Here is a 20377-nt window from a genome sequence, read left to right on the forward strand (position 1 = left end):
CTCTTAACAACAAGATTGCTGGTTCGATTCCCAGGTGGGTCAGTGAGCTGTGCCTTCCACAACCAGATTGAAGACAATGAGCTGTCGCTGAGCTGCCAGTGGGTGGCAGGATGGCTCAGTTGGTTAGAGTGTGAGCTCTTAACAACAAGGTTGCTGGTTCAATTCCCACATGGGATGGTGGGCTGTGCCCCCCGTAACTAGATTGAAAATGGCAACTGAACTTGGAACTGAGCTGCGCCCTCCACAACTAGACTGAAGGACAACGACTTGACTTGGAGCTGATGGGTCCTGAAAAAACACGCTCTTCCTCAATGAAAAATTTTTAAAAAGAGAGAGAGTATTCATATTTTATGCTGCCTATGAAAGGGAAGTGAGCCAAGTAGAACTTACCCATGATCATAGGCGTTGGCCCTGGGTCACCCACATGGTTGGGCCATGGATGCTGGAGAGACTGCGCCAGAAAAGTTAAACCCTGTGATTCTGAGAGAAAAAACACATTTCAGGATTACAGCAGCATGAAATAAAACCCAAAACAGAAATGTGAATTTGTTGGTGTACTGCTGCTCTTACTTTTCTATAAGGTTAGAGGAGGCATTGCTCCTTGGTGGGGAGCAATGTGAAGCGACTACAGAAAACTGAATGTAGAGAGAAGTTACTTCATTGTCAATGATGGACTCTTTTCATCTTTTCATGCTAATAAATAAGTCGCTCTTTTTAAAAGTATCTAAAGCTCTCAACAAACAAAAATCTGTTTTGGTGATGTCTTTAAATTAGGAACATACAGACTTCTGAAAATAAAATTCCATATTAACAAGAAATTGAAAACAGTTTTTTCTGTTCTCATAAAAACGAACTGTAGCAGCTTTATGATGTCAGAACTTTTCACAAACTCACTAGGATGAAAACTAAAATATTAAATTCAGAGTCTAAGTCACAGTTTTCATACGGGTAAAAGCCTATATGACAACTTATATCAATACACTAAGATTTCTATAAAAAAAGACAGTTTAAAGGAAACATATACTGATGACAAGCTACTCACTTTCCATTCCTTGAGAATTTTTTCCTTGCAAAAACATTGGCCAAAGAGTAAGTGCCGGGTTGAGTTCATTGGAAAAGGAGGCTGACTTTATATTCAATCTTGATTTCTCTAAAGAATCAAGGGTTTTATTTTCCATGGGTGATACATAACACGCGAAGTTCTTTGCAACCAGATCATCATTAACACAAACCTGTACAATTTTAAACATTTCATGAATAATAAGACAAATATATAATCAAGTGACTGTTCAGAAAATATTCTAAATTTAACTGCAATTTTGATCTTCAAAAAAATTATTTTATAAAACATAATTTGACAGAAATTGATTTTGTGACTTCTGCACTGGTAATGGTGAACTAGATACTTCTGACCAACCCTCCTGATAAGAAAGAAAATTAAGAAGCTGTATGAAATATGAGTATGTTCTTTTAAAAGCACTGAAGAACTAACACAACTTTGCCAGGCAAAGATCTAGGGGGAGGGCAAAGACAAAACACAAACCATAAAAGGAAAAACTGATAAATCAGACTTTATCAAAATTTAAAATTTCTGCTTTTCAAAAGATACTGTTCGGAACAATCCAAAGACAGGAAGAAGATATTTCTAAATAATATATCTGGATGGGTGTGAATCCAGAATATATAAAGAACTCTCAAAACTCAATAAAAAGAAAACAAACAACCTAATTAAAAAATGGGCAAAAGATAGTAATCAAAACCGTATGGTACTAGCATAAAAACAGACACATAGCTCAACAGAACAGAATAGAGAGCCCAGAAATAAACCCACACATATATGGTCAATTAATCTATGACAAGGAGGCAAGAATATACAGTGGAGAAAGGACAGTCTTTTCAGTAAATGCTGTTGGGGAAACTGGGCAGCCACATGCAAAAGAATGAAACTGGACCACCATCTTACACCATAAACAAAAATTAACTCAAAGTGGATCGAAAGACTTGAATGTAAGACCTGAAACCGTAAAACTCCTAGAAGAAAACCTCGGTGGTAACCTCCTTGACATCGATCTTGGTGATGATTTTTTTGGATTTGACACCAAACACAAAGGAAACAAAAGCAAAAATAAACAAGTGGGAGAATTAAACTAAAAAGTTTCTGCACAATAAAGGAAACCTTTAACAAAATGAAAAGACAGCTCACTGAACAGGAGAAAATATCTGCAAATCAATATCTGATAAAGGGTTAATATCCAAAATGTGTAATGAACTCATATAACTCAAAAGAAAAAAACAAACAATCCAATTAAAAATGAGCAGAAGATCTGCAAAGACATTTTTCCACAGGAGACACACAGATGGCCAACCGGTACGTGAGAAGATGTTCACCAGCACTAATCATCAGGGAAATGCAAATTTAAACTACAATGAGCTACTACTAAACAACTACAAGAATGACCATGAAAGATTGAAGAGGACATGGAGGAAGTCGAACTCTCATACATAGCTGATGGGATTGTGAAATGGTCAACCACTTTGGGAAACAATTCGGTAGTCTCTTAACGCCTACAATAGCATCCAAAAGTTTGACTCCCAGGTATTTACCCAAGAGAAATAAAAGCACAGGTCCACAGGCAGCTTGTACATGAATATTCATAGCAGTTTTATCTGTAATTATTCAAACTGGCCATGACTCAAATGTCCATCAACAAGTGAATGGATAAACACAGTATCGTATACAAAGTCTGACAATTAAGTTCGCAAACTTGTTGCACCGCTGTTGCTAACCTTTTTTTTGATACCAGAGGGCTTATTCATTATGAATTTGTACCAACTGGACAAACAATTGACCAAGTTTACTATTTGGAAGTGCTGAAAAGGCTGCATGAAAAAGTTAGACGACCTGAACTTTTCGCCAACAATTCATGGCTCTTGCATCACAACAATGCACCAGCTCACACGGCACTGTCTGTGAAGGAGTTTTTAGCCAGTAAACAAATCACTGTATTGGAACACCCTCCCTATTCACCTGCTCTGGCCCCCAATGACCTCTCTCTTTACCGGAAGATAAATGAAATATTGAAAGGAAAACATTTTGATGACATTCAGGACATCAAGGGTAGTACGACGACAGCTCTGATGGCTATTCCAGAAAAAGAGTTCCAGAATTGCTTTGAAGGGTGGATTAGGTGCTGGCATCGGTGAATAGCATCTCAAGGGGAGTACTTCGAAGGTGACCGTAGTGATACTCAGCAATGAGTCATGTAGCACTTTTTCTAGGATGAGTTCACGAACTTAATTATATGACCTCATATCTAGACAATGGAAAAGTACTTGACAATAAAAGGAACAACGTGGATATATCTTAAAATAACTTTGTTGAGTGAAAAAAAAAAACAGGCAAAAAACAAGAGAACACCCTGGGATATACATCCTTGTGTTTCCTTTGAGAGCTGGAAAAGGATTGTTGGCCTTATTTTTCTTTTTCTGGCAATTATGACCTCCTGTATCCCAAGTAAGTTCTCTCTGCTAAGCATGCCTTCTCCACTTCACTACCTTGAAGCAAATTATCACCCACACACAACCATATACAGGGAGAAAGAGAGATCTACCATTGAAAAACACTAAGAAAGAAGCAGGTCAGTAGAGAACTTGTTTTAAAAAATGTTTTTTTACAAGACTGGTCCTAGAGCCAACAGACTGGTCTTACAGCATTTTTACCACATTGTAAAATAAGTAATGAAAAGTCAGAGGTAAAATCAACAAGGATGTGGAGGAACCCAAAATACAAAGAATCACAAATGAACTTTATTATAAACATAATCACACTGAAGAGGGTAGGGAAGAAAAGAACAAACCTGCTGTAAGACTAAAGACACATTTCTTTTTCACAGGAATGTGACTTAGCAATTCTGAAATTATGTGAATCAAATAAGTATACTGGAGCTAACAGCAGCAGGTTTCTCACTATCAGAGACAGGTGTCAAGAATGAGGAAAAGGGAGGTGCTGGATTGAAATCAGAGGTACCAGAGCTGTTAATATATGTACAAATGGATAGATCTGGAAACAAATGCAGACATACCGTGTTTCCCTGAAAATACGACCTGGCCAGACCATCAGCTCTAAAGCGTCATTTGGAGCAAAAATTAATATAAGACCGGGTCTTATATAATAATATAATTATATAAGACCCGGTCTTATAGCAAAATAAGACCGGGTCTTATATCAACTTTTGCTCCAAAAGACGCTTTAGAGCTGATGGTCCGGCCAGGTCGTATTTTCAGGGAAACACGGTATGTGTGCATGGGGTAGTATATATACACGTATTTCCTAACTGTCTGCTGAGAGGCCCTACAATCAATGACACCCATTAGCAATGAGCACACCTAGTAGTACCCTGATCTTGAAATCCTAATGGTTCCCAATAAAAGGAACCACTTCTTGGAGAAGTAGTTGATTCTAGGGCTGGGGCTGGAAAATGACCAAGTTAGCCAGGAGTAACTTGTAGTACCAGAAAACAGAGTTTTCAACAATGATGGGGGACATTGAAATAACACATATATCACTCTGAAAACGCTAATGGACAAATCTGTGATAATATGAACAAGAAAATAATGACATTAAAGGAATATATTCTCCAGAGTAAAATAAATATCCAGATGCCCACAGTAAGCTAAACTATTGAATCAATAAGTGGGGAAAAGGGATAATTCCAATTAAAAATGTAGACGACATGATGGAAATGGGCAAACACCACAGAAATAAGTTTTGCAGGTAAGAGTCACTGATGGATATTTGCACAGTCTCAAAGTATCTCCCCATAAAATACTTAATAATTTCAAAAGAAAAACAATAGTAACTCTTTGGAGGAAAAACCTAGCAGACACCACCTTATTACCCAGCTGATCAAGGTTAACATGACTAGTAAGAAGACATATCAACATCATGAAGCTTCTCCCATGATGCACTGAGAAGCACTCAGTATCACTTCTGTAGCACTCTTGCTAAAAATGTAGAACCTCAACCTAATCATAAGAAAACATCAAACAAACCCAAATTGAGTGACATTCTACAAAATAACTGGCTGGTACTCTTGAGAAGTGTCAAAGTCTTAAAAGATGAGGAAAGACTGTGGACCTGCCAGGTTAAGGATGAAGGAGACATGACAATCAGATGCAGTGGGGGATTCTGGCCCAAAGAAGGGAAATTAGTGGGAAAACCGGCAAAATTCAAATAAGACCTATAGATTTTCTAAACATGGCATTTTATCACTGTTAATCTTCTGGTTTTAATCGCTGTGCCATTGGTTTGTATGGTTAACATTAGGGGAACCCAGGTAAAACATATACAAAACTCTGCACAATTTTTACATCTCTTTTGTAAGTGTGAAGTTATTTCAAATAAAAAATTAAACAAAAGAAATAACAAAAGATAAAAAAGGCACAACAAAAAAAGTTATTTCAAAATAAAATTTTTAAATAAATCCGTGGTTTAGATGCCCTCTGTGGGCCCTGAGCAGCCTAATCTGCACCTCCATCTACCTGCACACACGGTCAGAGCTGCACCTTGTGCCAGCCTTCATAAAGGCAGCCAGATGAATGTTAACAGCTAATGGGGGGGGGCTCACAGGTGATGCCCACTTTCTTCCTACTGTGTTATCTGAATTCTTTACAATGAGCACATATTACACACAATGAGAAAATTATGGGGGAGAAAAAGCAGTGAACTAAAACCATACTAAATGTATGTATTATAAAAATTATGTCCTCTTAGAAGAGAACATTTTATACCCATCACTATAGCAATAATTGCTTGTCCATTACTACATAAAATGCTGTCTAAATAAAGCACTACAGTAATTTTTTTTAAATAGTTAAAAGAAGAAAACACAAACCTAACTTTTGATCTAAACCAGACCTTGAAAGATTAAGAATATTTCTATGTTGTGTGAATAACATTGTTTCCCTTGGTGTTCTTTCTTCATTAAAATAAAAATGTTTCATAATGATAAAATAGTTTTAAAATACAATTCTTTCACTTACTTTTTCACTTCTTATAGTCACATAAAGGTAAACCTCAAAAGTATCTTCTTCCACAGCACACAATTTGGCTTCCACCTGGGTAGTTGCTAAATAGCATAAATGAAAACACAAATTAGTTGATATTAAAAAGTATACTTGAAACAATGACTAACTCCCACCTATATCTCTGCTAATCACTTCTGATTACCCAGCACCACAATACTTATGGCTTCCTCTAAAAACGGATCGTAAAGCAGAAGGGGTCTGGGGCCACGTGGGTGAATCAAGGGGAAGCTTTCCTGGCATGGAGTCAGACTCATATCCCCTGTCGCGCTCCGCAGCATCTCCTCCTGCCACCCTATCACCACCTCCTTGAGCACAGTTCTTGGCCCTCTCTTCTCTTCCAGTGACTCGCACATCATTTCCAGTCACAGTCTTTCATCTGAGTCCCTCTACCCCTGCAAATGGTCATGGAGCGGAGCTCTCAGCTACTCTCTCAGAGACTTAATACTCCAAACAGCAGCTCCATGTATGGGTACCTATCAGACACTATGCTAACTCCTTCACAAACGTATTTCATTTCACTCTTAACACAACCTTTGAGGGTCACCGCACAGGTGAAAGGCCAGGCTCAGAGAAGGCTACCCAGAAGTAACAGGGCCGTGTTCAAACCTAGGTGCTCTGCACTCTCCAAACCTGTGTCTACCAGCATCCCCTCCATGGACTCACAAGGACCAAAACTCCAAAACCAGCGACCTTCCCATTTCTCCCAGGTGCAAAACATCTGGCTGTTCCTTTACCCAGACAGTGGGGTGGCAGAGGAGAGGGGCCAGAACCCCAACAGGTACAGGCAGCACCCCAGGCATTTCACCCCTATTACTCCTCAGAACAGCCTTAGGAGTAGGCAGTTACTTGGCTCTTTACTGATAGGGTTAAGACAGATGACACAACTGAGACTATGTTAGTCAACAATATAAAGACAGCACACTACATAGGTGCTCTGAGACATTCTATACATCTCAACTTAGCAATCATGAGGATTACACAGTAAGTTAGGCTTTTCATCAATTGTTGGTTCAATGAAATGCACGTAAATTTATCTTGCAGTGCTGCAGTGTCTCTGCAAACTAAGAGGCAGGCATTATTATTGTGTAAGGGTCCCTCCCCCAAACAGCCCCTTTCTAACTTCACCTGTCAATTACTGACGTCCACATCCACCCTCAGAATCCCAGAGGTGCAGATTCACTGTAACACTGGGGTGTAAGAAGCTCCAGGGAACTTATGCACCCGTATGAGAAGGGTCAGACAGCTAAGCACACACACATCTACACCCCCTCACTCACAGAAGGTGAAAGCACCTTGGGTGTCAGTTCAAAGCAGGCTGCAGTGATCATTAACTTGCCTTACCTTTGAGAATGTTCTGGAAGTACTGAATAGCTGCACTGTCCCACTTCTGGGCGGGTCTGAAACAGTGAACAGATGCAACTTCATCAAATAAAAATCTGAGGCGAGTACAACACCATCATTTGGTAAACCATACACTGGATGTTTCTCACATTACATGTTGAACATATGATGCAAGCAAGGGGGTGCGTGGCTCTGGCTGTGCTCTGGGGTGATGATCCCAGCTGCTCGTCTCACCACTGCCGCCTGCACCAGTGCAGAGACAGCTGAGAAAGGGCGGGCCCCTTCCTGGGGCTTCCTGAGTGACCCGTGCCCACCACCATGGCATTGTCTGTCCCAACACCGTCGTCCCCAGTTGTCTGGGACACATCTGCCTCCCCAACCAGAACACAAGCTCCCTGGGGTGGGGCCCCAGAGTGTGAGGTGCTCAGCCCAGGCACAGAGGGAGGCACCCATGAAGTAGAAAGGAGCACAAAGAGCTTCAACATAGGTTCTTAAGTTAAATGTGGAAATAAGACAGTACGTTCTCACATTCATTAAAAGCTCCGTGCATATGAATGTCTATAAAAGCACTGAAAAGTCTACAAGTTCAGAGATTGAACAGGTCAGACAGGCCTCCCAGGAGGGAGAAAGCGGGGCTGAAGAAGAATGCAACAGACTTTTTGTTTTTGAAGCTCCGTGATCCTATGCATTCTTTCTCTTTACAGTTGATTTATTGCTTTTTGCAAGTTAAAAAAAAAAAGAAGCCGAAGAGCACAGAGCTCAGGTCCCATTCTACACCCCTCAACTGCAGCCTCTGGAGATGGGGCCGCCCAGGGAATTCTGCTCACGACCCGGTTTGACACACACAGACTCAGAAGACACCTCTTGAAGGACAGAGAGACCTTTGAAATCGCTTAGCACTTCTCAAGAGGAGTTAATTTCATACAAGCATCACATACTTGGGTTAAGAATTTCACTAATGATTCAACATGTCAGAAGCTATACTTACACAATTTCAGCACTGTCTTCACAGAAGTCAATGTGTAATGTAACAGGTTTTGTGCAGTACAGTCTGAATTTTTTTGCTCTGTAGGGAAGCTGCATAAAAGTTTCTACTGCAACTCGGATGCTTGACAGTGAAACAGAAACAGTTCCGTTATGAAGAAAAATTATATATAACATAGTTCTTTAAATCACATCAATATAATTAATACACTTAACATGAAACACACAAAAACCAATTCTTTCTCTTTCATGTAGCCACCAACAGCAGGAAGTACTTGGAGACATTTGCCTAAAAGGCTGAAAATTGGCTCTCAGAGGATAAAAAAAGTCTCACTCTTTTTTCTGTATAAAGCATATACATATAGTATTTACACAGATATTCAGTATATCTTTAATGTTAAAATTTCATGACATGGGGGCGGGGAGGGATTAGTAAAATGATGTCTAATGAAACTCCATACACTGAGAAACACTGGGTAATAATGAACAAACCTGGGAAGCAAATTCTATTTAAGATTTTTAAGTATCCATTTCAATACATGACCAGAATTACCGTAAAGTTTCTGTAAATGAGCAGATGTTTTAGTAATTAGTGTTTGCCAACTTTGCACAAAAGACCTGGAGGACTGAGATTCGATAAGTAAGCTGTTCAACATTTTTATTTCCAGTTTTTCAGACAAACGACAGATCACTTCAACATACCATTTCCACATAAACAGGGCCGGCTCAGCATCTCAGGTCTCAGCTCAGAAGAAAGTGGCTGCACTACCTGCCCGTCGGGGCCTCCCCATGCCCTGTATAATCATGATTCTCTTGCCCCAAACAAACTAAACTTAAAACTCAAAATACTGAAAGAAAATAGCCCCTGTTTAACACAATAGTTATTTTTACAACAATTATGGTTACAAAGGTGCAGAATCACAAGTTAGAAATGCATCTTTTTTTCTTAAATATCTGCAAATTTCCAATGTCTGATAAGTCCTTCTGCTGAGTGAAATTCTATTCAAGATAAACCTCTTACTGCAGTTCAAGTCTATTTGGTGCGTCTCTTTTGGAAGAAGGGTCCCCATATTTATTTATTAAACTGATATCCTCTTACTCTGGGACAAAAAGCTATTAAAAAAATAACCACGAACACCAAGACTAACTTAATGTTTGCTAATGAACTATGATGTGTGGTCCTGGAATCCATGAGGGTTCATTTTGAGTGTCTCTCGCCTTACATGACAGTCACATCCTCACTTTGTTAAGATAACCAGGAATACATACTTGAATATATGCTCTGCTCTCCGCCACCTGAGGCTGGACCAGCAAACTGCCCCTTCTGTGGAGATGAGTTTCTCTCTGCCCCCGGCAGCATCCTTCTTGCAGCCACGCCTCCCTAAAAGACCCACACCATCACGTGAACAAACTAAGAGGCCCGGCCAGGTGAGGCGAGCAGCTGACCAGGAACACCTAGGAGATGCAGAGCACCTGCCCTTTCCAGGAAGGAAGGCGGAAGGTGGGCTGGAGCTGCCTGCTGAGCCTGCGTTCTGACCACTTGCTCCTGCATTCACTGCAGGCAGAACTGGAACCTGCAAGTCTTGAAGCTAAAAAAGATTCCGATTTATGATCTCTTATCTCCTTACTCTGAAAGCTGACACTCTCCTTTAAAACTGACTTTTGTCTCCTTAAAGAGCACGAGGCAAAAAATAATTCATACGTACTTTTTAGATTTCACTGGAATGGACTTGGCAAAATCCACAAGGAAACATTCTGCCAGGTAATGGTCTGCTGAAGACACAATTGACTTAATAACAGCCCTGCACCAGCACTTGAGCTCCTGACAATATACCACACAAACCTACAAAAAACAAACAAACAAACAAACAAAAACACTTCAGTGTTAAAAATCTCTAGCCACATAATGAGAGCTAAAAGGTGCTCCCCAAATCATCTCAGCCTACATTTTACCTTTCAGAAGAGGAAACTGATTCAAGGAGGCTGACCCTGGTCAAGCTAACTAACCACTGCTTGTTGGGAAAGCGGGGACAACCTCAGGAAATAAAAACACAGGGGATCTGAATTCTATTTGGTTTTCTTACTACCATCCTTTTGACTGCTTAACTAAGGACCATTTTTAGCAATTAAAGAAAATGCATTGCTTTACCTTCTTAAATCAGAAAACAAAGCTTACAAATGATTGTCAATCATGCACCAGACCGATATTGAAACCTCAAACCCAGGCTCATCTTCCCCATTCTCCTCCCGTGGTTTTTACCACCCTCTGACACTTGTTTACTACCTGCCACAACTGTACATCAGCTGCATGACGTGGATTTTTGTCTTTTTTGTTTACTGCCATACTCCCAGCACCCAGAACAATGATTGGCATGTACTAAATCTTCAAAAATGACTTGATGAATGATTGAATAAATAAATGCCGGCCACCCCCTTTTAGGGAAATTGCCCTCCTGAATTGACAGGCCTTAGCATCCTAACTGTCCCATAGGGCTGCCAGGCCAAAGCTGACTCAACAGCAACCCAGACAGGTAAACCATAAGTTGACCACAAATGTACAAAGTGGCCAACAGGGAAGAAGTGGGCCAGTGGAGATTCCTGCCCTTGGGAATTCAAGTTGGAAAATATAATGCAGCCATTCTGCAAAGAACGGGTTCTTGAGAGCCTCACATGACTCAAAAAATAAATAATTCAAGAGAAATTCTGCCAAAAGATGGAGGGTTATTTCTGTTTAACGCTTAAGTCAAAGTAACCTGTAGGAATGGTATGAACAGATCATTCACACAGCCAGTCAACTCTGAACTGATGGTATAGTAGGTCTTCCACTGGCCAAAAATGGGATGATTTAAGCATCAAAAACAATGATTACAATTGACGAATATATTAAAAGCCTTGAGTTCCATACAGTACTTAAAAAATGAAAAAGAGGAAAATAAAAAATCTCTGGATACCAATGTAGATAACTAGGCACAAATCACTTTGCTGAAAATTGGTAAGAAAAAAAAGAATCAAGCAATTCTTCTGCCTTCCCAGTATGAATTGTATTATGTCAAGGTAGCCAAACAGTCCTAATAGAGGAGGGAAATTTCCCTACAGAAGAATTCCAGCTCCTAAATGCAGAAAGAATGTGAAAATGACCGTTTTGCAAGCCTAAGCGAACGTGTTGATTTGGGCAGTGGTGGTCACGGGATGGTGCAAGCATTGTATGAAAAGCTGACGGCACCAAAATGGAGGCATCAGCCCTAGACCAACAACACCCACGACCTCTTTGCTGAGGTACCGACACCTGTGACGATCTCATACACTAACCCTCAGGTTCCCAGCCCCAGGAGGATGGCCCCAATGCCTAAATTTAGATGACGCTCTATCTCCTGTTGCTCCACGTGAACCTTATACAACAACTGAAACTTTCCGTGATTTGCCTAAATCTTCTGCAACCCAAAGAACCTAACACAAGGCAATGATTATAAGCAATTAAAATACTCTAAAAGCTTTTATCATCTTAGTTGCCAAAATATCCTACATTTTGAGTAGTATTTCAAGCCATGGTGCTTAAAGCACATTTAGATACATACCTGCCCTTCTTCCAACATCAATGGTTTTATTTCTACATCTCCAAACATGCTATTATAGAAGTCATTCATGGCACTATTTAGTTTTTGATAGTCCATTTCATGATCTAAAAAGGGACTGCATCCTTTTATAATAACCCAGAAACAACCTGGATCTTCAACCTGTAAAATTTTAAAGGACAATGCATGATTTAAAAGTAGAACCATAAAGAAAAAAGAAAAAAGTGAAAAATTAAAAAGTAGGACCATAAAATAATAAACCTTAGAATCACAATAACTGTTTCTGATTTAAGTGATCTAACAAATTCCTTTGTCTTAAATGGTCAGACCAAAGATAAAAAACAGAAGACTCTCAATACATATGTATATCATCACGCTGTACATCTTAAACTTACACAATGTTATATGTTAATTATATTTCAATAAAACTGGGAAAAAGACCAAAAAAATAAAATTCTAAAACATGTCACCAATAATATGTAATTCTTCATTATGTGTTGTGACTCAAAAAGCAGAGATTGATGTCCTTGAGCTCCTGTTATTTTGAAAATATCCATAATAAGATACAAGAGCAAAGTTCAGAACAATGTTTTCGGTATCCTACATCTTTTGTAAGAAACATAAGGAAATATAAACATATGTACATTTTGCTCATATTAAAAGAAGTACATGATAGGAGATAAACTGGAACAAATACAAATTATTACCTACAGGGAAGCCAGGAATGAGACAGAAGGGAAAGGGATGAAAGTCAAAACTCTCTGAATGTATCTTATTCTCTATTAATGTTATTAGAAACCAAGATTTTCACTGTTAAAGATACAAATGGAAAATGAAAAGTTAAATCTGAATTGAAAATATCAATAGGAACACATTTCTGTATTTATCTCATGTATTTATTTCCTAATTTTGCCTACTGAAAGGGTCTGTGGGGTGGCCTTTGTTTTCTTACTCTCTGCTAAATAAACACTCTCACTTTAAACTCTGTATCAGCTCACATTTGAATTCTTTCCTATATGAAGCCAAGAACTTTCTTAGCCCAGGGCTTGAGTCCCCACTCCAGGTTTCACCTCCCCTTGCGTCACACTGAAATTGCCAAAATGTTCCATTTTTTAAAAATCTCCTAAAACCTAAGAAATGTAGACTGGGTGCAGTTTTACCAGCAGCAGCACAAATAGTTCAAGTTGCCATTTCTTCCATGTACTTTCCTAGGAGGGGATGGGCTCTCGATTCCTCCCATCCCCACCTCTTACATGAAGGTTGGGGCCCACTGCTTCCCACCAGTGCTGTAAGGCAGTACTGCCTACGTTGCAGGTATCAGTGTACTACTGCCTTACACATTTTTCTCCTGCATGTCTACCTTATTTCCATCAGAAAAATATGTATATAAATTTTGGTCCACTCTCTTCTCCTTTACCTCTACCATTAACACTTGAATAATTTTACTCAAGTAAAAACTGAATCATCTGTCTGGTATTGAATACTAAATATTTCACATTATTAAATTCACAGGATTTAATGGAATGAGGTGTGTTTTTTATTGTTTCTCAGGGATAACTCATCTTTCCAACATGTTACTTCCTTTTACTTTTATCTGAGTAATTATGTAATGAGTATCTCTTTTCCTACATTCAGCAATATGAGTGTGTAAAGTGTAATTTATAACATCAGTAACTGGATTTATCATCTAACCTTCAATTCATGTTCAATTCCCTTAGTATATGGTATATCCATAATAACTTCAGGTATTTTAGTCACATTTATACTTTCCAACATCAATTGTAAAAATTAAGATGCTAATTTAAAAACATTTTGAAAATGTGTTTCCAAACTAAATGACACTGGGCCCACTTATAGTCAGGCTGTTATGAGAGGTCCTTGGACAGCTACTGCTTCAATCTCAACTCAGCCTCCTGGGGGCAAAGCAGCAAAGTGGTTTTCAGCTCTCGCAGGAAAACTACCCTTGAAATGCTGTTTGTGGATTTCACTGACAGTACTGAAGCTAGCAAAACAGTTGTTTTTCTTTTTACCACATTAGAGGGGTCAAGCCTACAGGTTTTAGAATTTCACCCATGTTTGTAAGAGCTTGTTTAGCTTTTCTACCACCCCTCCTGGCACAAGCCGCCCGCTTGAAGGGTGTATGCCTAGCTGTCCTGATGTGTACATTGTCTGTCCTCTAAGACAGTTTGACTGTAGGACCCAATGGCCCTGGAGTTCCTCGTCCCCCCATGCGGATCACCTTTGTGATCAAGGATGATGTGGCCAATCCCTTTCACTTTTGGCCCCTCTGGGAAAACAAGCCCATACTCACTTCTGACACAACTGCATGCAACCTGGGTTGCTTTCTTAATACATCTTTTAAATCAACACCGTTTTCTGTTAGCGTCATCTTAACAGGTTTGTTATGCCAGTATGGTTTCATTTATAGTGTATGTTACAACAAATACATAACTGTTAAAACTTTAAAATTTAAAACAATTTTAATAGTGGGAAAAATATACATAAAATTTACCTTCTTAACCATATTTAAGTGCACAGTTCAGTGGCATTTGGTATGTTCACAATGTTACACTACCATTATCACCATCCATCTCCAGAACTATTTTCATCCCACAAAACTGAAACCCATTATCAATAACTCCCCAAGGCTACTCCCTTCCGTCCCTGGCAAACACCATTCTACTTTCTGTCTCTATGAATCTGATTATTCCAGGAACCTCATATAAGTGGAATCATACAGTATTGGTCCTTTTGTATCTGGCATATTTCACTTAACATATTCTCAAGCTTCATCCATGTTGTAGCACATTTAATTTCCTTCCACTTTACGGCTGAATAATATGCCATTGTACATAGATACCAAATTATGTTTATCCATTCAACAGCTGACACACACGGGAGAAACATTTTTTTATCCATGTAAAAGCTAAATTAATCTGGAGAACTACAAGTGGTACTTGTACCAAGAAATAGTATATTGGATAGAAAATTGGTTCAGTGCCATCAGGGTAGGTGCTGGAAGTGGGGGCAGACCAGAGCTGAGGGGGTAGATAAAAGAGTTCCTGGATACAAATAAAAGACAGGGGTTCTCAAGCTGGAGGCAGTGAGAATCCAGCTCCTCCTGCCAGAGCTCTGCCCTGATGGATTGGCATGTGGCAGGATCTGTACCCCTGGAAGAGCCCCGTCTTTCTAAAGGAGAAATTGCACTAGCCTGTTTAGGACTGATGGTGGAGAAGAGCTTGCCAGTGGGATCTGAAACACCTAAAAGTCTGAGAGAAATCTTCTGTAAAAGTAAGCTCCTTCAACTGTTTGTGAGTCTCTGTTCCTATCTATTACACGACATAAAATAAGACCAGGAAAGTTGATGGGTTTTTTTTTTTTAATCCCATGATTTGCTGTGGCCTTCTCCTCTGCCCACCAAAGTATGTTTTTAAAGTGATTTATACTAACTTTTCGCAATAACTGAAACCCACTCCTTTACTCTGGTTTGTATTCTTCCTCCAAGAAATGTGAACACACCACATATTCCCGCCTCAAAGAGGAAACTGAAGCTCTCCGCTGCACTTAACAGGCCCCCACCCAGGTTGAGCCCCAGCCATGGACGCCCCTCCGCTCCCCTCCTCCCCACCCCCAACCCCCACTCCATGGATCTGAGGCCCGAGGCGCCTTCGCGGGTAGGTAGTGGCCGCCAGAGTCCCGGGGCGCGAGCGGGCAGAAATCCCCACCAGTGAAGACGGAACGCGCGTGTGTACCGGGATGGAAGAAAGGGAGGTACAGGTCACCCCGGCCCCTGTCCAGCAGGGGCCACCAGAGAGAACCCTTGTCCGGAGGAATAGGTCAGGGTCCCCGTTTCCATCGACCTGGGGCGCGCGGGAGCCCTCAGCCAGCGCCGATCCGGTACTCGGTGCGTCCCATCCCCTAAGGTTCTGGAGTTAGTAAATACAGGACACGCAGTTAAATTTACATTTCGTAAAAATGAGTAATTTTTTACTGTATGTCAGAAATAGTGCATGGGACACGGCTGAGCTAAAATTTCATGTTTTGCTGAAATTGATTTTATCTGGCAGCCCTACCCGCGTGGTCCAAAGACCGTCGTCCCAGCCGGGCGGACCAGCACTGGGAGGGTTGGGGCGGGTCAACGGCCCGGCTTCGCGCTCGCTCACCTTCAGCACCAGGACCTCGAGCATGTTCCCGCGCCTCGCTGGCCGCCGGCCGGTTCGCCCTCGGAAGACACGCACCGTCGCGGCCGCGCCCCTTTTCGGGTCTTCCCGTCGCTACTAACACCAGCGAACTTCACCGGCAAGAGCCGAGGTTCCCACACTGCTGGCCTCCAGCCTCCGCCCTCCGTAGGGGCCCGCACCTGCTTCCCAGTTGGCCTCTGCGACCTGGCGCGCCCAGCTCCGCCCCCTCCCCAGGTTTCCGGCCCCGCAGCCGACGCCCGTCACGCACCACAGGCGACGCTCTGCGTCCTCCAACACTGGTCCGGGCCGCCCGACTCCCGGCCTGCGCCGCGCAGGCCTCGAGGCTTCTAGAAACCACGTGTTGCGCCAACGGCACAGACAACTGCCAGCGGCCTGCGCACTGCGCCCCGGTGGGGCGGCGGGGCGGGATCCAGAGCAGGGGAAAGAGCTGCGGAGGAAAAGCGCCAAGCTTGTGGGGCCAGGCGTCACGTGGTCTAAAGGATCTTGGGCTTCGAGAGGTCATGGGTTTCACTCTCCGGCCCGCCCGACCATCGAGGGCCCAGGGACTCCCACGTCTACTGTTTTTCCCCCATCCTGAGGGCCCGAGTAGCCGCAGGTGGGCGACTCACGTCATGGTCAACTGCCAGGAGGCCCAGCCCTTTGTCTGCCTCTTGGCCAGCCTTCACCTCCTGGCCTTAAGGTGAGTGAGAGTCACGACCAGCCACTGATGCCTGTGCTTTCAGGGCCTCCAGGAAACATTCCCCGTCCTGTCATCCCCTCACCCCCCACCTCGGGAAAGGTTCTTGGTTCCTGTTTTCCTCCCAGCAGGCTCTCAGCTGACGGAGCTCCCCAAGAGTCAAGTCTTGGGCATCCTTGTCACCACAAAAGGTCACCAACTGCTGCCTAGTGGGCTAGATTCTCCCCGTGGATGTGTGTTTTTTGCTATTGTGAAGGTACTGCAGAGTTCTCTGAAGACTTGGAAGCCTCTGTTTTCTCACCCGAAAATTGGTACTTGAGAGAGTGGATCTCAGAATTAGATGAGGTCACACTATAGGGAGCAAAGTGAGACAGGATAGGTAGCCTAGGAAATTGACAACCCCCTCCAGGGTACAATGGGAGGTTCCTCGCTTGTTACACAAGTAACAAGTGACTGTATTCAGTACCTGCAGCTGGAGGAAAAAAGAACCTGTTTCATCCAGCAAGGCTGATCCCCATGATGAGGACCTGACCTTTAGCTAATTATAATGTCATTATAGTCTAATTTACATTGTCATTACTATGACTCCCAGCATGCATTCTTGTTTGTCGGTGATGAACTCCTTTGGCTTTTTCTTGTCTGAGAAGCTCTTCAATTTTAAATGCTAGCCTTGCTGGATAGAGTAGTCTTGGTTGTAAGTCCTTGCGTTTCATCACTTGGAATATTTCCTGCCAATCCTTTCGGGCCTGCAAAGTTTCTGTTGAGAAATCAGCTGACCATCTTATGGGAGCGCCCTTATAAGTTACTAGTTGCCTTTCTCTTGCTGCTTTTAGGATTCTTTTTGTCTTTAACCTTTGCCACTTTAATTATAATGTGTTTTGGTGTGGGTCTGTTTGGGTTCATCTTTTGGGGTCTCTCTGTGCTTTCTGGACTTGTATTACGTTTGTTTCCTTCACCAGGTTATTAGGAAAGTTTTCATTCATTATTTCTTCAAATAGGCTCTCAATCGCTTGCTTTCTCTCTTCTCCTTCTGGTACCCCTATGATGCGAATGTTGTTATGCTTGATGTTGTCCCAGAGGTCTCTTAACTATCCTCATTTTTGTTTTTATTCTTTTTTCCTTTTGCTGTTCTGATTGGGTGTTTTATGATACCTTGTCTTCCAAATCGTTGATTCGATCCTCTGCTTCATCTGGTCTGCTGGTGATACCTTCTAGTGTATTCTTCATTTCAGTTATTGGATTCTTCACTTCTAATTGGTTCTTTTTTATGGTTTCAATGTCATTTTTTAGTGCTTGCTATCTCTTTGTTGAAGTTCTCACTAGTTCCAGTGTTTTGAACTCTGTCCATTGTATTTAGTTCTTTTTCTGGACTTTTCTCCTGTTCTTCATTTGGGACGTATTTCTTTGTTTCCTTATTTTGTCTGCCTTTGTTTCTATGTATTAGAAAGATCTGCTACATCTCTTGCCTGGTGGCCCTATGTGTAGTATGTGTCCTGTGGCGCCCTGGCACAGTGTCCATTGTCAGTAGTGTCCCCTGTGTGTGTGTGTGTGTCCCCCTGTAATATTTGAACCTTGATTGCTATTGGCACATCAATGGGTAGGACTGACCCTCAGGCTGATTGACGGCAGGATTTGTCCACGTCCACAGCTTACGGGTTGCTATACAGGGGGCTTACCACATGGACTGGAATTCACCTCAGTGGGCTGTGGTGCCTGTTGAGACCATGGGTGTGCCACTTGTGGGGCTAATTGGTCAGTGCTATGCTGTGGTCTGAAGCCAACCTCCAAGTATGTTGGTTCTGGGGCCTCTTGGGAGGGGTTCCAGTGCAGGCCCAGGTAAGCCACTGCCTGTGACCAGGCTGGGACTAGCTGGTAGGAGCTACAAAGCAATCCACAGTTGGTCGCTGCCTGTGCTAGACCTGGAAACACGTGGGAGAGGCCACGCTGTGAAATGAGGAGGGCTGCCACCAGTACCAAGCCTGGGGTAGCTCTGCAAAAAGCCAGGACACACCAAGGCCTGCTGCTGCCTGCTGTTGGCTCCAGTAAGGTTCAGCCACTGATAAAGCCTCCTGTGGCATAGAGTTGGTGGGGCGGGATTCCAGTGCATCAGCATGGCGGAGCTGTAGAGCTCACCAGACCAATCAGATTCTGATCTGGCTGTAAGCATATGGGGCGGGCTGAACACAAGAAAGATGGAGCCCACCTGCCGGCGACATGGAAGGAGTTCCCCACACAGGGAAAATGCCAACTGTTCTCCAGGCCTTCCCCCAAGGCCACACACTTCATTCTGCCCCTGTATGTCTCCAACACCCCCCGAGTCACCATCCCTCCGCAAGAGCCCAGAGTGAGTACCTGCAAGTGAGTGAATCTGTGCATGGGCCCTTTCAAAGGACAGCTGGGTTTCCAACTGCCTTTCATATCCCACCCTGACGGTCGGGATCCCCACTGTTTTTAGCCAGATGTTGTGGGGGCTCCTCTTCCTGGCACCAGTTCTCTGGGCTAAGGAGGCTGATGTGAAGGGCTGGGGTCCCTTACTCCTGTGTGGCCAAGATATCCTCCCAATTTCATCCACTACAGAGGTTTGGGGCCAGCCCATTTTGCATCTCTGCCTCTCCTACCAGTCTCAATGTGGCTTCTTCTTTATATCCTTAGTTATAAAACTTCTGTTCAGCTAGACTTAAGCTGGTTCTCCAGGTTGATTGTTTTATAATTTAGTTGTAATTTTCATATGTTCACGAGATTAGGTAAGTACACTATTTATCTACTCCACCATCTTGGATCGTTCTCTAGATAATTAGGTTTTAAAATATTTAATCTGAGATTCTTTATCTTTTAATAAATTTAACCCATTTTTTAATGTTGTTAGGGTTGACTCTTATTCCTACTTGAATCATTTTATTCTACGCTTTGGACTTTTGTTGCCATTTGCATTGTTTTCCATCTTTTGCATTAAAGGGTACACTTTGTTTCTGATTAATTTGGAAAGTGACCATTTTATTTTTAATTCTATTATCTACTTTTGCATTTAAAAACACTTAAACAGTATTTATTATAAGAAAACTGCAGCTATTGAGTCCCTCCTGTCATTTTTTTTCTTATTCCTCCCATAACCACTTAATATAATCTGGGATTATAGAACCAAATTATTTTTATGAAAAGGGGGTTTTACAAAATAGGTTAAAATTTGAATTATTCTTTTTAACATTTGCAGTACTTTATAGCTGTATCATTCACATTTACGTCCTATGTTGATTTCCATACTCACCATCAAGACTTCTATTATGCACTTCTACTTCAGAAGTTTTTATTTTGATTAATCTTCCCAGTCATCAATAGTATTTCTATGAAGTGAATTTTTCCAGAATGAGTGGAATCTTCAAAGCCTATATATGAGATTTAAATCTGTGGCTTTCACATGTGTTTGATGTAGAATTATTGAGCCCACACACCCTTTTCCCTTCAACGTATTATATGTGCTGTTACTCTGTAACACGCTCAGAAGCCTGATTTTGTAC

General features: G+C 41.8%; 1 protein-coding gene and 1 pseudogene across 1 annotated transcript in view; both read right to left on the reverse strand.

Annotated features, from left to right (window-relative positions):
• TDRD12 (tudor domain containing 12) overlaps nt 1-16825 on the reverse strand; it is a 58363-nt gene extending 41538 nt beyond the window's left edge. Inside the window, exons 1-8 of the mRNA XM_088800190.1 lie at nt 16148-16825; nt 11988-12146; nt 10119-10255; nt 8417-8536; nt 7429-7484; nt 6043-6128; nt 1043-1232; nt 391-480 (exon numbers count right to left, since the gene is read on the reverse strand). Coding sequence (XP_088656316.1) covers nt 391-480; nt 1043-1232; nt 6043-6128; nt 7429-7484; nt 8417-8536; nt 10119-10255; nt 11988-12146; nt 16148-16171 — 862 coding nt within the window. The 5' untranslated portion in view covers nt 16172-16825. The remainder of the gene's footprint in view (nt 1-390; nt 481-1042; nt 1233-6042; nt 6129-7428; nt 7485-8416; nt 8537-10118; nt 10256-11987; nt 12147-16147) is intronic.
• LOC148757578 (2-iminobutanoate/2-iminopropanoate deaminase pseudogene) lies at nt 13842-14508 on the reverse strand (annotated as a pseudogene).
• Nucleotides 16826-20377: the final 3552 nt, after the last annotated feature.

This window comes from Rhinolophus sinicus, chromosome 8 (assembly GCF_057876585.1).
Source record: "Rhinolophus sinicus isolate RSI-liver-muscle chromosome 8, RSI-T2T, whole genome shotgun sequence".
Taxonomy (NCBI): domain Eukaryota; kingdom Metazoa; phylum Chordata; class Mammalia; order Chiroptera; family Rhinolophidae; genus Rhinolophus; species Rhinolophus sinicus.